This window comes from Eptatretus burgeri, chromosome 5 (genome assembly GCF_056783735.1).
Source record: "Eptatretus burgeri isolate ZD-2024b chromosome 5, Ebu_testis_v1, whole genome shotgun sequence".
Lineage (NCBI taxonomy): Eukaryota > Metazoa > Chordata > Myxini > Myxiniformes > Myxinidae > Eptatretus > Eptatretus burgeri.
In genome coordinates this window covers 56,623,300-56,636,334 of record NC_140965.1, presented here as the reverse complement: position 1 = coordinate 56,636,334, position 13,035 = coordinate 56,623,300, and the positions used below count along the sequence as shown (strand labels likewise).

At 44.2% G+C, this 13,035-nt stretch overlaps 2 protein-coding genes across 11 annotated transcripts in view; one reads left to right on the top strand and one right to left on the bottom strand.

The window, feature by feature from the left end:
- LOC147026489 (kelch-like protein 2) overlaps positions 1-9,199 on the top strand; it is a 120,197-nt gene extending 110,998 nt beyond the window's left edge. For all 10 annotated transcript variants that reach the window (XM_085881940.1, XM_085881946.1, XM_085881938.1 and 7 more), the window contains 3 exons: positions 2,406-2,546; positions 2,657-2,800; positions 7,674-9,199. In XM_085881940.1, the coding sequence (XP_085738066.1) occupies positions 2,406-2,546; positions 2,657-2,800; positions 7,674-7,702 (314 nt within the window). In that variant the 3' untranslated portion in view covers positions 7,703-9,199. The remainder of the gene's footprint in view (positions 1-2,405; positions 2,547-2,656; positions 2,801-7,673) is intronic.
- A 2,135-nt stretch (positions 9,200-11,334) lies between these two features.
- LENG1 (leukocyte receptor cluster member 1) lies at positions 11,335-12,831 on the bottom strand. The gene has a single exon (XM_085881947.1). It carries the CDS (start codon positions 12,736-12,738, stop codon positions 11,998-12,000), a length of 741 nt encoding a protein of 246 aa, XP_085738073.1. The 5' UTR covers positions 12,739-12,831; the 3' UTR covers positions 11,335-11,997.
- Between the last annotated feature and the right edge of the window lie 204 nt (positions 12,832-13,035).

The following is a 13,035-nucleotide window of genomic DNA, read 5'->3' as shown; positions in this document are numbered from 1 at the left end:
ATTAAATCATGTCCAATCAATCGAGTTGGCTTCAGATGGACTCCAATCAAGTTGTGGAGACATCTCAACAATGATCAAAGGAAATAGGATGCACTTCAGCTCAATTTGGAGTGGAATAACAAAGGGGTTGAATAAATTCTTGATGCAACATATTTCAGCTTTTCATTTTTAATGAATTTGTAAACATTTCTAAACACATGTTTTCACTTTGTCATTGTCATTATAAGGTATTTTGTGTAGATCGGTGACAAAAATTAATTAAAACTAATTCATTTTAAATTCAGGCTGTAACGCAACAAAATGTGACAAAAGTTGAGGGGTGAGAATACTTTCTGAAGGCACTGCAAATACCTTCCACCCACCTAACTTCTGCTTCCGGCACCAACTCAGTGTCACCATCACCATCTCTCTCGGGCCATTGTCATAAGCCTTCTCAATGTCCACAAATCCCAATGCCATTTCACCTTGCACCTCCAACCTCTTCTCCACAAGCTGGCTCAGCATGAACGTCAATCTGTCGGCCTGCTACCCTTTCTAAACCCATGATGCTATTCTTCGATACCCATCTCCACTCTTCCTTATCCTCCCATCCAGAGTCCTCTCCACCACTTTCATGACATGACTAAGGAGCGTAATGCCCCTGTACTTCCCTGGATCTTGAACATCGCCTTTCCCCTTCCATATCAGCACAATTATCCCTGTCCTCCAATCCTCCAGAATCTAACCCTCTCTCATACATACATTCATCAGCCTCTTCATCCAAATAACTCCGACTTCTCCCACAGCAACTATCATCTCTGTACGCACCTCGTCAATGCTGAGTGCTCTTCCCTTCTTCATCTTCTTTGCTGCTGTCCACACCTCCTCCTCCGTGATCTACACGAGATTCACTTTCCCTTCTCCTTGACATGTCCTTCCCATACCTTCACTACTGCCTCCCATCTCTGTAACAAGCCTCCCAACACCATCCTTAATCACCACCCCCTCCCCCCCCCCAACTTCATGACCATACAATCCCCATCCCTGTCACAAACCAGCTTAGAGATCATCTTATTCCCACCATCCTCTTCCAACTTGTTATACACCTCGTGTTCCATATCATTCCTCACCTTATCCACAGCTCTCCTTGCTGCTTTCTTATTTTGCCCATACAGGTGTATAGTATAAACCCTGCATCCGGTTGTCTCCCTCTATCCTTGATCTTCTCCATCCTCTTCCAAACTTCCTTCTTCTCCCCAACTACCTTCACTACTTCCTCCATCCATCGAACTTGATTTCTGCCCAGAATTGATGATGTACACTTTCCTGATGTCCTTCCACACAAAACCTCTGCAAATCCCCTAAATGGCAAATGCCTCTCCATACTTCTTCCACTCCTCCTCCAGATCTTTGGCTTCTTCACTAAGTTCCTCATACCTGGCCCTTAACCCCTCCTTCTTCTAATCAACTTCCAACCCGAGGTAATCATCCTCCAACCCGAGGTCTTAACTTCCCTCTTTTTCATCATGTGTATAACAAACACCACCGGCTTATGCCGGGTAGTGACATGCTCCCCCCCTACCCCCCTCCCCCCACCCCCGCTGCCTTACAATCCTTAATCCTCCATAACTGTCACTTCCTCACTTCCAACAAATTCAGTTCAATTATTTGCAGTCCACTCCCTTAAGTAATGTTGTGGCTTTCCCGTTTCAGAAAGAATGAACCAGCGATGGCCATCCCATTTCTTGCCACCAGCTCCCAACACTCTTTTCTCCTTGTTCCCCAACCAAATTTACCAATACATTCCTCTTCACCTGGTTCCGATACTCCCATATGCACGTTGAAGTCCCCTGCAATGCACATCACCACCTCCAGCTCAACAATTCCCATCATCATCTCCAGTGCGTCTCTCAATCCCTGCTTTTCTGCCTCGGTCCTTCCCATTTGTGATCCATAAACCGACAAAACACTCGCCATTTGCCTCCGTCTCACTAACCATGCCATAACTATCCGTTCCTCCCCATCTTTTCACTCTGACCATCTTCTTGCTGATTTCATCCAATATTATTATTTCCATGCCATTACACCTTCAAAAACCCTCCATCGCACAACAGCTTGTATCTTCCTACCAACTGCCTCACCCTGTCCCCTTTCTCTGCATCATTTCCACGACCTCAACACCTCTCCCTCCCATTGATCCCGCATTCAAACTACCTATCTGGACCTCACTGCTGAACCGCTGGCCGCCTGGCAGAGGTAGTACCATCTTGATTCGTTTGAGATATTCAAATCGTCAATCAGCAGGACTGCCTCATGACTTGAACGTCCCAAACTAATCAAGATGGGACTAGCTCTGTCAGGCGGGCATGCTATCACTAAAAATTTGCATGTTATGCACCAATCACTTGTTCTTCCAACTGTCGCAGGAGTCGGTGTACTTGATGGGCAACTGTTTGCCGTCGGCGGCCATGATGGACCATTGGTACGCAAAAGTGTGGAGGTGTACAATCCCCTAACCAATGCTTGGCGACAGGTGGCAGACATGAACATGTGCCGACGTAATGCAGGTACAATTTATGCAAAAATGAATCAACGTTGGGTTGTGATTGTAAACGTATACTTTCTGGTTTCCACCATGAAAGTATTCTTGTTCAAGCTCACGTGTGTTCCCTTACAGGAGTGTGTACCGTAAATGGTATGCTTTTCGTTGTGGGTGGTGACGATGGCTCATCAAACCTATCCTCGGTGGAATTTTACAATCCAGCTTCTGACAGCTGGACATTGTTGTCCAGCAACATGAGTATGGGACGAAGCTATGCAGGCAAGGATTAAAGATCTGTTGGAAATAGCAAAAAATACAAATCCATACTCATCACTGCATTTTTATCGTGTGCACACGAAGCGAAAAACAGGATTAAGCAATTGGTTCACTTCTGTATATCCGTCTGTCCCTCTACAATGCCAGTTTATGATCGAGAAACAACTTAATTTCAATTGAATGTTATATTTTGAACATGAATCAGAAAACGAACCTGTAGTTTAGCAGTACTTTGGTTCTAAATTTGTCCTGACCACACATGCGCAGAGGAGGTAAGGTAAATTCTTTAATCTGTCTGCCTGTCTCGCAGTCAAACACAATTGAAAATCATTCCAAACAGGAAACTTACTGTTTTTGAGGACATCATAAAGGACAAACGACAGACACGGATAACTAATTTAACATGTTAAATAAGGTGGTGTAAAAGACACTGCGTCAACGGTGGTAAACTTCTGGAATTAATTTTTTAATACTACCTTTAAAATCTTTCTTTTACTGAAATTGGATTATATATTTGAACACCGTGTGGGTTAAGGTATTCGATGAACTCTCTGGTTAAATTTTGCAGCTAATTATTTTTGATTGCACACCTCGGTGCTCGTATCATTCAATTGTTGCATCATCGGTGCAATAACATCAGCGTGATGTGACGAGGAAAAGTTTATTCTACAATCGCACGATCAATTCAGTTCCTTTTCCTCATAACCGAAAACAAAGCCAACATGTTACTCGAACAACAATGAAAATAATTCTCCTATGAACATGGAACATGTTATTTGGATGGAACAGGGATGTAAGATGGAACATCCATTCCATTTTTACCCCGCGTACGCAGCGCAAAGCGGGATTAAGCAATCGATTCACTCTGTCTGTCAGTCTATGGTCGAGGAACTACCTAATTTCAATTTAATTTCATATTTTGAACACCGTGGAACACAAATTGGAACATGAACCTGCAGTTTAGCAGTACTTTGTCTCTCAATTTGGCAAATTGTACAGAATCTCGTCTCAAGCACGCATATGCAGAGATGAGCGAGATAGATTTTAGTGTGTCTGTCTGTCAGTCAAACAATTCAGTCAGTTTACCTGTCATAGTGTAATTTGGTCAACTTTTCATATAGAATCTGGAAACTTGTAATTTTTCACTTCCTATGTTTACAGTGAACACAAAAACAGCTGTTTCCAATTTTTTTTTATTCACAAGCAGTCACCAAAATCCAAAATTTGAGAAATCGCCATATTTTACCCATTATAGCACATTCAGAGATAATAAAAAATATCTGTTTAGCTAAATTTAACCTCGTTAGGCATTATTTACGAACCCCCCAAAAGATGACAGCCAAATATGCACAAAAAGGACGTTCTGTAGTACTGAGAACATACAATTTGAATGGATGTGCAAATACAAAACATGAAGATGCTTCGGCATATATAATTATTTAGTCATCCAAGTCCTCATTTTCCTCGTCATCGCTTGAATTCTCATCAATTGCGACATTGTTGCATGTGTCTTCAGCTCCTTCACACTTGCAGAGCTCTGTACAGGCTAGATTATGTGCCTTAGAAGAGCACCGTCGACTGCACTTACTGGCGACACAGGAACACTTCACAAGTTCCACCACAGCCTCCGGTGCTGCTGGAACTTTTGAGACAACTGGGACATAGTGGCCGTCGTCCAGTTGTCGCCATCCCAGAGTAACAGGATCCAGTAGAATTGGTACAGCTACTAAGTCTTGCAACCATATGTTGGCTTGTAGGTGTGCGCGCAATATATGCTCAGTGATACATCCTTGAGTCGGAAGTAGCTTCTCCACACCTTTGTTACCCTTCAGCTGCTTGAACATGTGCCACCTCAGTGCCTTGGCTGATGCAAACCCAGAGTTGAACAGCTGACACACAAACTTTTCACATCCAGACAACACCCCTGGTGATGGGTACACTCCAACACCAAGTCCAGCAAGAGCACAGATAACATCTTCTTCTGCCTTCATGAAGACTTTGAAGCATGATGACTTCCCCTTTCCTTTGATGTGACCAGTGGTATCACTACCAGTCAGTGCATGCAATCCTGGCAATGCTGCTGCTCTTTCTGCACCTAGAGCAACATAGATGGGCTTGAGTTTGATTTTTCGTTATCCATCTCCAGTGCCCATTATGATAACACTGTTCTCCCTGCCGTACGAAGCTGTCTGGTTCTGTCCTTGAGCGAATTAATGATGCTGTAGTTGTCAAATACTCGGTAAGCATCCATGTAACCAACCGATTTACCATCAACACTTCGAATAAAGCAGTCCAACAGATCTTTACAGGTTTTAATATGGCTTTTGTAGACAACCATCTCTTGTACGAGAGCTATGCCATCAATTTGTCATTAGCAATGTTTGGAAACAGCTGATTTGTAGTCCTATGTGATCTTAGGAAGTGAAAAAAACACAAGTTTCCAGATTATATATGAAAGTTTGACCATTGTATGAATTGCTACATAACAAGATACACTATCAGTCAAACAAAATTGATAAACATTCCCAACAGGAAACTCACCGTTTTTCGGGACATCATAGAGGACACAAACAACAGGCATGAATAACTAATTTAACATTTCAAATAAGGTGGTCTAAAAGATGGTGCATCAATGGTGGTAAACTTCCAAAAAAACTTTTTTGTTTTCTACAGCCTTTAAAACCTTTCTTTTATTTCAATTGAATTATTTACTTTTATTTCACTGTAGAACACAAATCGCATTGTTGGTGCTTTCAAAAACCTCAAATTTAGCAGTACTTGGACAAAATATTACGCCATCTCAGCCAATAAAATTTGCCGGTCATGCACTCAGCTTTGGGGAATATTGAGATTCAGACAAATAGTGGCTCATAAGAAATATAGACTGTGCTTGGAAATGCAAGGCAAGAGTGTAAAAGAACCTTCTCATGTCCTTTTTCTCAAGACTGCACAGGGGAATGTGTTTTATGAACTCCCTTTTCTTATACCATGAATATTGTAATGTTTGTGGGGTAGATGGAGGAATTTCCGAGCAAAGGTAGGATTGTTTCGAGTAGCATGGTCCGTGAACCAGCAGGAGACATTTCAATGTAAATTAAGTCGGGAAAACTGTCAGCTTAAGTTGTTTTGTGTCACCGCACAGGGGGTGGTGCTGTGTTAATTAGGTAGGGTTTAAGGATAATTTCTCCCAGTATGTCATTGCTGCCGTGACCTTTTCTTGTTTTTGCATTTACAAGACCGGCGATAAAAAGGAATCACGTCCTTAAAACAACAATAACCGAGCCCAACGTTCCAAGCAGGCAAAAAACTCCATCTCCAGCAATAACAATTAGCAAACCACGCCCCTGGGGTGGATGATGAATGGGCGTGGCATCAGAAGGTTCGGGGGAGAGGAGAGTGTGAGGTATGGATTGGAGGCAAAAAGGATCTTGCTCAATCTCTTCTCGACATGGTGAAGAAGGCTGCACACGATTTTCGTATTCGTGCTGAGGCGAATTAGTTCGCGTGCTGGAGAAAAACACAAGCCATTACTGTTCGGCTGACTTGCGAAGCGTGTACACTTTTGAGTAGAGAAGAAGAGTGCGTCTCTCAGCAATAACTAGGCGTGAGTCCGTTGTGTGTTCGAGGAGGAAGGTGGGCCATTGTGGGGCGAGCGGACCTGGTATAGAGACGAGGATTGAGGCAGAATCGGTGGTCGGGACACAAACAGGAGCGTGAAGGGAGGTTCTCTGAGCAGCACGATTGAGACGGAGGCGCTGGCTGGCCGCCCTCGACAAGACGGAAAAGGCAGTGCAAATCCTGTTTGTTTGTGTGAATTTGCACGCGTAATGTAGCAAGATGCTAACCATTGACTGTTTGGCTGGGTAGTGTGGGACCACGCCTTGGAGCCTCATGTTGTAAAATCGGGGAAGATGGCACCATTTTGCAGAGGAGTGGCGTCGGCAAGTGCGATCGTGAGAATAATCTGCACGGCAGTTTCTGAGCCCTGGTGTTGAATAGCTCTGCCTGAATTGCCTCCTGTATGTTTTCCACCCAGAGAGCGTCTTGGCGCCATTTTGCAGGCTTCTCACGTCAGACGACGTGGGTTCAATCATCAAGCTCTAACAGATCACTTCTGGCCCCGAAGCGAAGTGCCAGAATAAAGGAGGGATTTTTCTTTTGTTTTATCTTTTCCCCTTGTCCGTTTTTGTAACTGTGTGGAGGCGCCTCAAATAGGAATTTAGGTTACCTCACGCTTCATTATTTCCATTATCAATATTTGATTTTATGTCATTAAACCTCTATTTATTAAGATTGCTTGTGTCTGTCTGTTCGTTGTGGGTTCGAGTATAAACCCTTGTCCTCCGTCCTGGTGACCACATCCGGTACGTGCTTCGCCGACCTCCCGTCCTGCGCGTGCTATAATCTCCAAGGGTCACGTGTTCACCTTCAAGGTAGAACCGTTCGGCTATCCGTCCAGGTCGGTCTTAACCTGCTGAACATGACAATATCATTAATTTAGAAATGTCATGGGCTGGTTTTCTTTGTTTATTATCCGATATGATGTGGGTTTTGAAAATCTCAAAAGGGATGTATATTGTATTCGACGACAGATTGCCCTTGAAACCACAACAGCATGAAAGAATGGGTTCTACGATGCACATCAAATCATTGCTTCGGTACAATTCATGCCGTGATCTTATTTTTTCGCGTTGCGTAACATACATGATAATGGTTAATAAAGAGTTGGTACTCGTGCTAGTAAAGATTAAAAGGTACTTGTGCAAAAGAAAATGTAAAAATATCTTACAGCCGACGCGATTATTTTGCTGTCGAGCTTAATAAAATGTAGCATTCCGTATTTTCACCCCTTGTTTATATTCTGACACTATTTCAGGTGTTGCTGTCATCGACAAACCTGTGTGATTGAAGCAAGAAATGGAGTTGTTGCTTATTTCAATCAAAAAAACTGAATTGATGAGATTCTGGGACCAAGCACTTTGCGTCGCCCTCTTTGCTTCGGCATTTAAGCTGCTGAGCACCTGTTGCTCCCATGCGGATTACCCCAGATGGATGTAACAGGAAGGCGGTGCTGGCCTTTTGCTATCAACCTAATTATGTAATTTTGCTCACAATGTGCACTTGTGCAAAAAGGTTGTCAAGGATACCTGGAGGTATGTTGAGTTGACCACTGAAGCAAAGACATTTTGAGATTACTTTCTTCTTTTTTTTTCTTTACGTGGTTTTGTCGATAGTATCGACAATGAATATTTCTGTGGGTAACTTGTTGCTGCTGACCAGTCTTGCTCGAAGCATCAGAGAAAGTATTGTCCTTTACACTGATGCGTGTGTTGTCGTTTTTATTATTTTTTTTAATATTTCGACTGAAATTCCAGAGTTGTGATTTGGCACAATTTTAACTTTGATCAACATCAGTACAATGAGGACATGCACAAAGTTTAATTATCTTGATGAAGAAAATGACGTTCATTTCTTCGAGACATCTTTTTTTTTTTTTTTCCTGGACTTTGCCTTCTTTTTTGCCACGGCTGAGGTATTGCTGTGAAAAATGTGCAAAGAATTATTTTTAAGGCCGACGTTGAAACGGTGGGATGGAAAGCTGAAACGATTTGCAATTCGATCACGACATCATATCATGGATTGTTACCCGCCGCCGGTGTCTTCAATCCAAAGATCGACGACGGCCATCTTTGCGTCACTCTCTTCTCGGTTGTGCCACTCGGCCGACTTTCGCCGAGCGGTCGGCGCTCCACTGCATCTCTCATGTACTCGAAACTGTTTTGCTTGAAAACATACCACGATACCTCAGAATCTACTAACTGAGTTTTCTTCAACGATAAGCTCAAGCTCTTTTAATAATCGTCGTTTCCTGTTGCCTTGAACACTGAACTCTGCGTAAATGTTTTCGCTGTCCTGCACCTTGCTCTTGACATGGCTTTCTGTGCACCGAATGGTCACGGCTTCATGTTGAGCCGAATCGCACCGTTGCACCAAGATAAGTTGCCTTTGCATGTTGTCATCGAGATGGCGAAGCGCGTCAACATAGCAAAGTGACGGCTTCGGTCGCAGTCCCACACGCATGCACCGCTGCAAAAGCCAAGATGCTTAAGTGCCACTGACAATGCAGTGAATAGTTTTGCAAATGGAGTTTTAACCGAGCGATGGTGAAGGCAGTTTTCCTCCCACCTGCATTTTGGTGCCGATATGTACCTTTCTCTTTTGTGCTTACCGTATCTGTGAAAATTGTTCTATTGTATTATTTATCTTTTGGGCCTAAGATGCTGAATTGTTAACAGATATTTTTTGTGAATGTCTTTGAACTTCTGGAAAGAAAAAAAAAGGAAATTGTTTGTTCTGTTGTTTTTTTTCCTTCAGAATAAAGTGATTTATTCTTTTGTTTAACTTTCTGAAACGCTACAAGTGTTTTTTGAATAGAAGGGCTTTGAGCTCGTGTAATGTATTTTTATTGACGTCAACTTGTGTGTTGAGAAAGGTGCTATTTTGAACAAATTACTTGCTTCCATTTGATTATCCTCCGAACAAGGCCATCACCATTATGAGAAATCAACTTTGTTTTCTTACTTTAATGCTTGCTTCGTTTTACAGGAGCCCGATTACCATTACGATGTACATGTTCTGCTCACATGTAATTTGTTAATTTGCCCATGGCGTATGCTCAAGATAGTTGATATGTCTTCAAACGAGCTCATTACCACCTAAGTATTAGTTGGTGGATGCATCTGTCCTTCTTTGAGAAGGTCATTTCATAAAAAGGTATTTCTTATTTTCATTGATGAATTTGGACAGGTGGTACATTTTTCTTTCTTATTTAGAAAATGTTACACAGTAAAGCCTCGCTATTTGTGGGTTCATCACTCGCATAAAAGTGATGGGACAAATGGACGAAATTATGTTAGGCCAATGGTCGTACTGACGTCGGGCCAATGTTAACCCAGCGTCGATGTGTTCGCTGGGGTCGTGCGTGGCAGCTGTGAAACGGCAAGTGCCCTGCACCACACCCACTCTCTGCATTTGTCTTCTGTACCATGAACATCCCGCTGCACTCAGCTCCAATACAGCCTGAGGAGGGGTCCTCCCTAGATGGTCCTCAGGAGGAACACTCATCCTCTTCACAACCCTCCTTCCAACACTGCATCCTCCCCCACTGCACCCCTCCCCTCCAACACCATCCTCATCATCTCAATTTAATCATATTAATCATTAAAGTTCAGCAATACAGTATGTAATATGTTTATTACCTCTGCCACCCAAGGTGAAGGAGGTTATGTTTTCACCTCTTTCTGTTTGTTTGTCTGTGCACAGGATATCTCAAAGTTATGGATGGATCTGGATGAAATTTTGTGGACAGGTTCAGTGTGTGACACCGACGAACTGATTAGATTTTGGTGAGGATCCGGATCCGGCTATTAGAATTTTTAAGTGCTTCTTCACCATTGAGAAACGGGGCCAAAAACTATATATAGCACGATATCTCAAAGATGTGGATGGATTCGGATGAAACTTGGTGGACATGTTGGATGTGTGACGAGGAAGAATTGGTTCAATTTTCGTGAAGATCCCGATCCGTATCTGATAATTTTTTTAAGTGATTTGTCACCATTGAGAGATAGTACTGTTTCGTATGATATTTCAAAAATTTACTGGGCCCGATATGTTCTCATGGATCAGGCATCACGTGGTGGAGGTGTGCGCTCTACCGAGTGCCCTTCCAGTTCAGTAATATATTTGTTCCGTTCTGAGCCAGGCATCAAATCCCCATTTTCCCATCGGCCCTGTGTCTTAATATTTGCAGTTTTTCTTGGGAAGCACAATACTGGATGGGTTGCCAGTCTGAGGCAGAAATTAGTAATTTGTTCCTTGGGCGGTGATAACTCAACTGCTCTCCACGAAGGATAGCATGGGATGTTTGGCATCCCCCAACTAACACCCAGTGTTTTTAATCCACCCTGGATCTCTCCATCTGCACATAACTAACGGTGGCTGCCAGGATGCCCGGTTTAACGTCCATCTGAGGGACACACGTTAAATAATCACCCTGCCTGTGAAACACCAGGATGATAGTTTATAGCTGGGTTTGGATTCAAACCCAGACTAGACAGCTTAAAGGAGAGCGTGAGTACATTAAAATCAAAATAAGGGAAACTGAAGAACAAGGAAGGATAACGTGAAATTAGGGTAGGTGGGTTGTTTCAAAGGGGATTTTTGTTTATTTATTTACAGGAATTGGGTACGATGGGAGAATGCCGAGAACGGAAGAACACGGGAAATGCAAATGAAGCGAGAGATCACGGTTATCAACCAAAGCTGCCCACAAAACTACCGTGATGGCGATGCCCCCAAGACCCTGCCAGAGAAGACCCGAGTGCAGCGATAGGGTTCAGCTCGGACAACCCTGAGAGCATTCTTGCCACAAAGCACGACAGCGGTGGGACGGATCACCGAAGCAAGTGGCAACAGAAAACAAAGTACTGCAGTGGATACGGGCGAGACGGACTTCCTCTTCAATCCCTGTACGGCATCGAGGGTGTATCGCTGTGCCCCGTTGATGATGTGCAAACCAACTCTGAAAGCCGGACGGCACTCCCTCCACTGTAGTGCTATCTCAAACCCCCAATTCCTTGTTCCAGAATTCCCCGCTCTCACTCATTCACTTCTTTACATATATATATATATATATATATATATATATATATATATATATATATATATATATATATATATATATATCTCTCTCTCTCTCTGAAATGTCACCTTAACATCTCATAAATTCTCTCACATTGGGTTCAGCTCACCCTGATTGCCCCAAGAATGCAATTCGATGCTTGAATTTCAATGGCAAAGAAAATAATACGTATCATGAAGTCAATTGAGGACCATGAACCCAAAAGCCACCACTTTTAAGTACATGAATGTCATTATATATATATATATATATATATATATATATATATATATGTATAATGTATCTGTTGTCCTGTACATCTGTCTCCGATGTTACGGAGCTGCTTTGAACATGTGCCACACACACACAGCAGTACTTGGTGCAGGTGTCCTGACAAATCGGAGTGCGCCAATGAAAGTCGAGTCTCCGCGAGCGTCCTTGTTACCACCGGGGTGAACCCTGTCTGAGTGCGACGCGACGCCATCCAAGCGGGTAAACCACGGGAGAGTGGTGTGGATCACGGGCGTGGCTTCCTTTTCGCTCGGATAAGTTCAGGGTGAAACTGAGAGTTGTACTGCGGGGGTCTCGTTCCGCGGGTGCCCCCTGGTGCAGCACCCCCGCGTTCCGAGTCCGGACTCATCAGGGCCCGGGCCCGGACCCTTTCGGCCGCTTCTCGCCGGACACGCTCGGCCCGCATCTTGGCCAGAGTGGTCCCGGAACCCGCACCGTAGGATTGTGTCGAGCACCGAGGGCCCCCTTTGGAACTTTTGTCCTCGCGGCCATCGTGCTCGCGTTTCATCCCGACGAGAGGGTCCATTCTCTTCTTCCGACGCTCATCACGTGACATGTTTTCAGACCTCTTCACGTCGGGCTCGGCGGCGCATCGCGGCTCCAGGTACCAGGGGGACGAAGCCAGCGCCGACTGACCCAGGTAGGTGAGCAACCCCATGGCCTTCTCTCGACCTTCCTGCTCCGATCTCTTGTCCGCCTCGTGCTCCGCGTTTTGCTGCCCGGGATCTCCTTTCTGTCCGAACAAATCGACAACGTTCCCAGGGATTTGGACCGTTTCGACGGCAGGTCGTGCTTCCCGTCCTTGGATCCGCCTGCGCAGGAAATCCGTCCGGGCCTCCTGCTCCGCCAAATCCAAGCGTCTCTTCCTCTCTTTCTCTTCGTCTCTCGCTTGCGCTTCATCCCTGCGCACTTTGGCCACATTGTCTTTGTTCCGAACGTGCCAACTTTTCTTCGGTAAAATATTCATCACGATCAACAACGTGTGCAGGGATCAACACCTGCACATCGAGAGAGCGCGAGAGGGGGAGGGAGGGAGGGAGGGAGAGACGAGCCGTCGGACGTTCACCGAATCGGACAATTCGCATTTACAGTTTCGTCATAAACAAGTCGCTCTCGGACAATTCGCATTTACAGTTTCGTCATGAACAAGTCGTTCTCGGACAATTCGCATTTACAGTTTCGTCATGAACAAGTCGTTCTCGGACAATTCGCATTTACAGTTTCGTCATGAACAAGTCGTTCTCGGACAATTCGCATTTACAGT

Bases quoted from the DNA above. Each gene is read 5' to 3' on its own strand.
- LENG1 (XM_085881947.1), bottom strand. From the start codon at position 12,738: ATGAATATTTTACCGAAGAAAAGTTGGCACGTTCGGAACAAAGACAAT.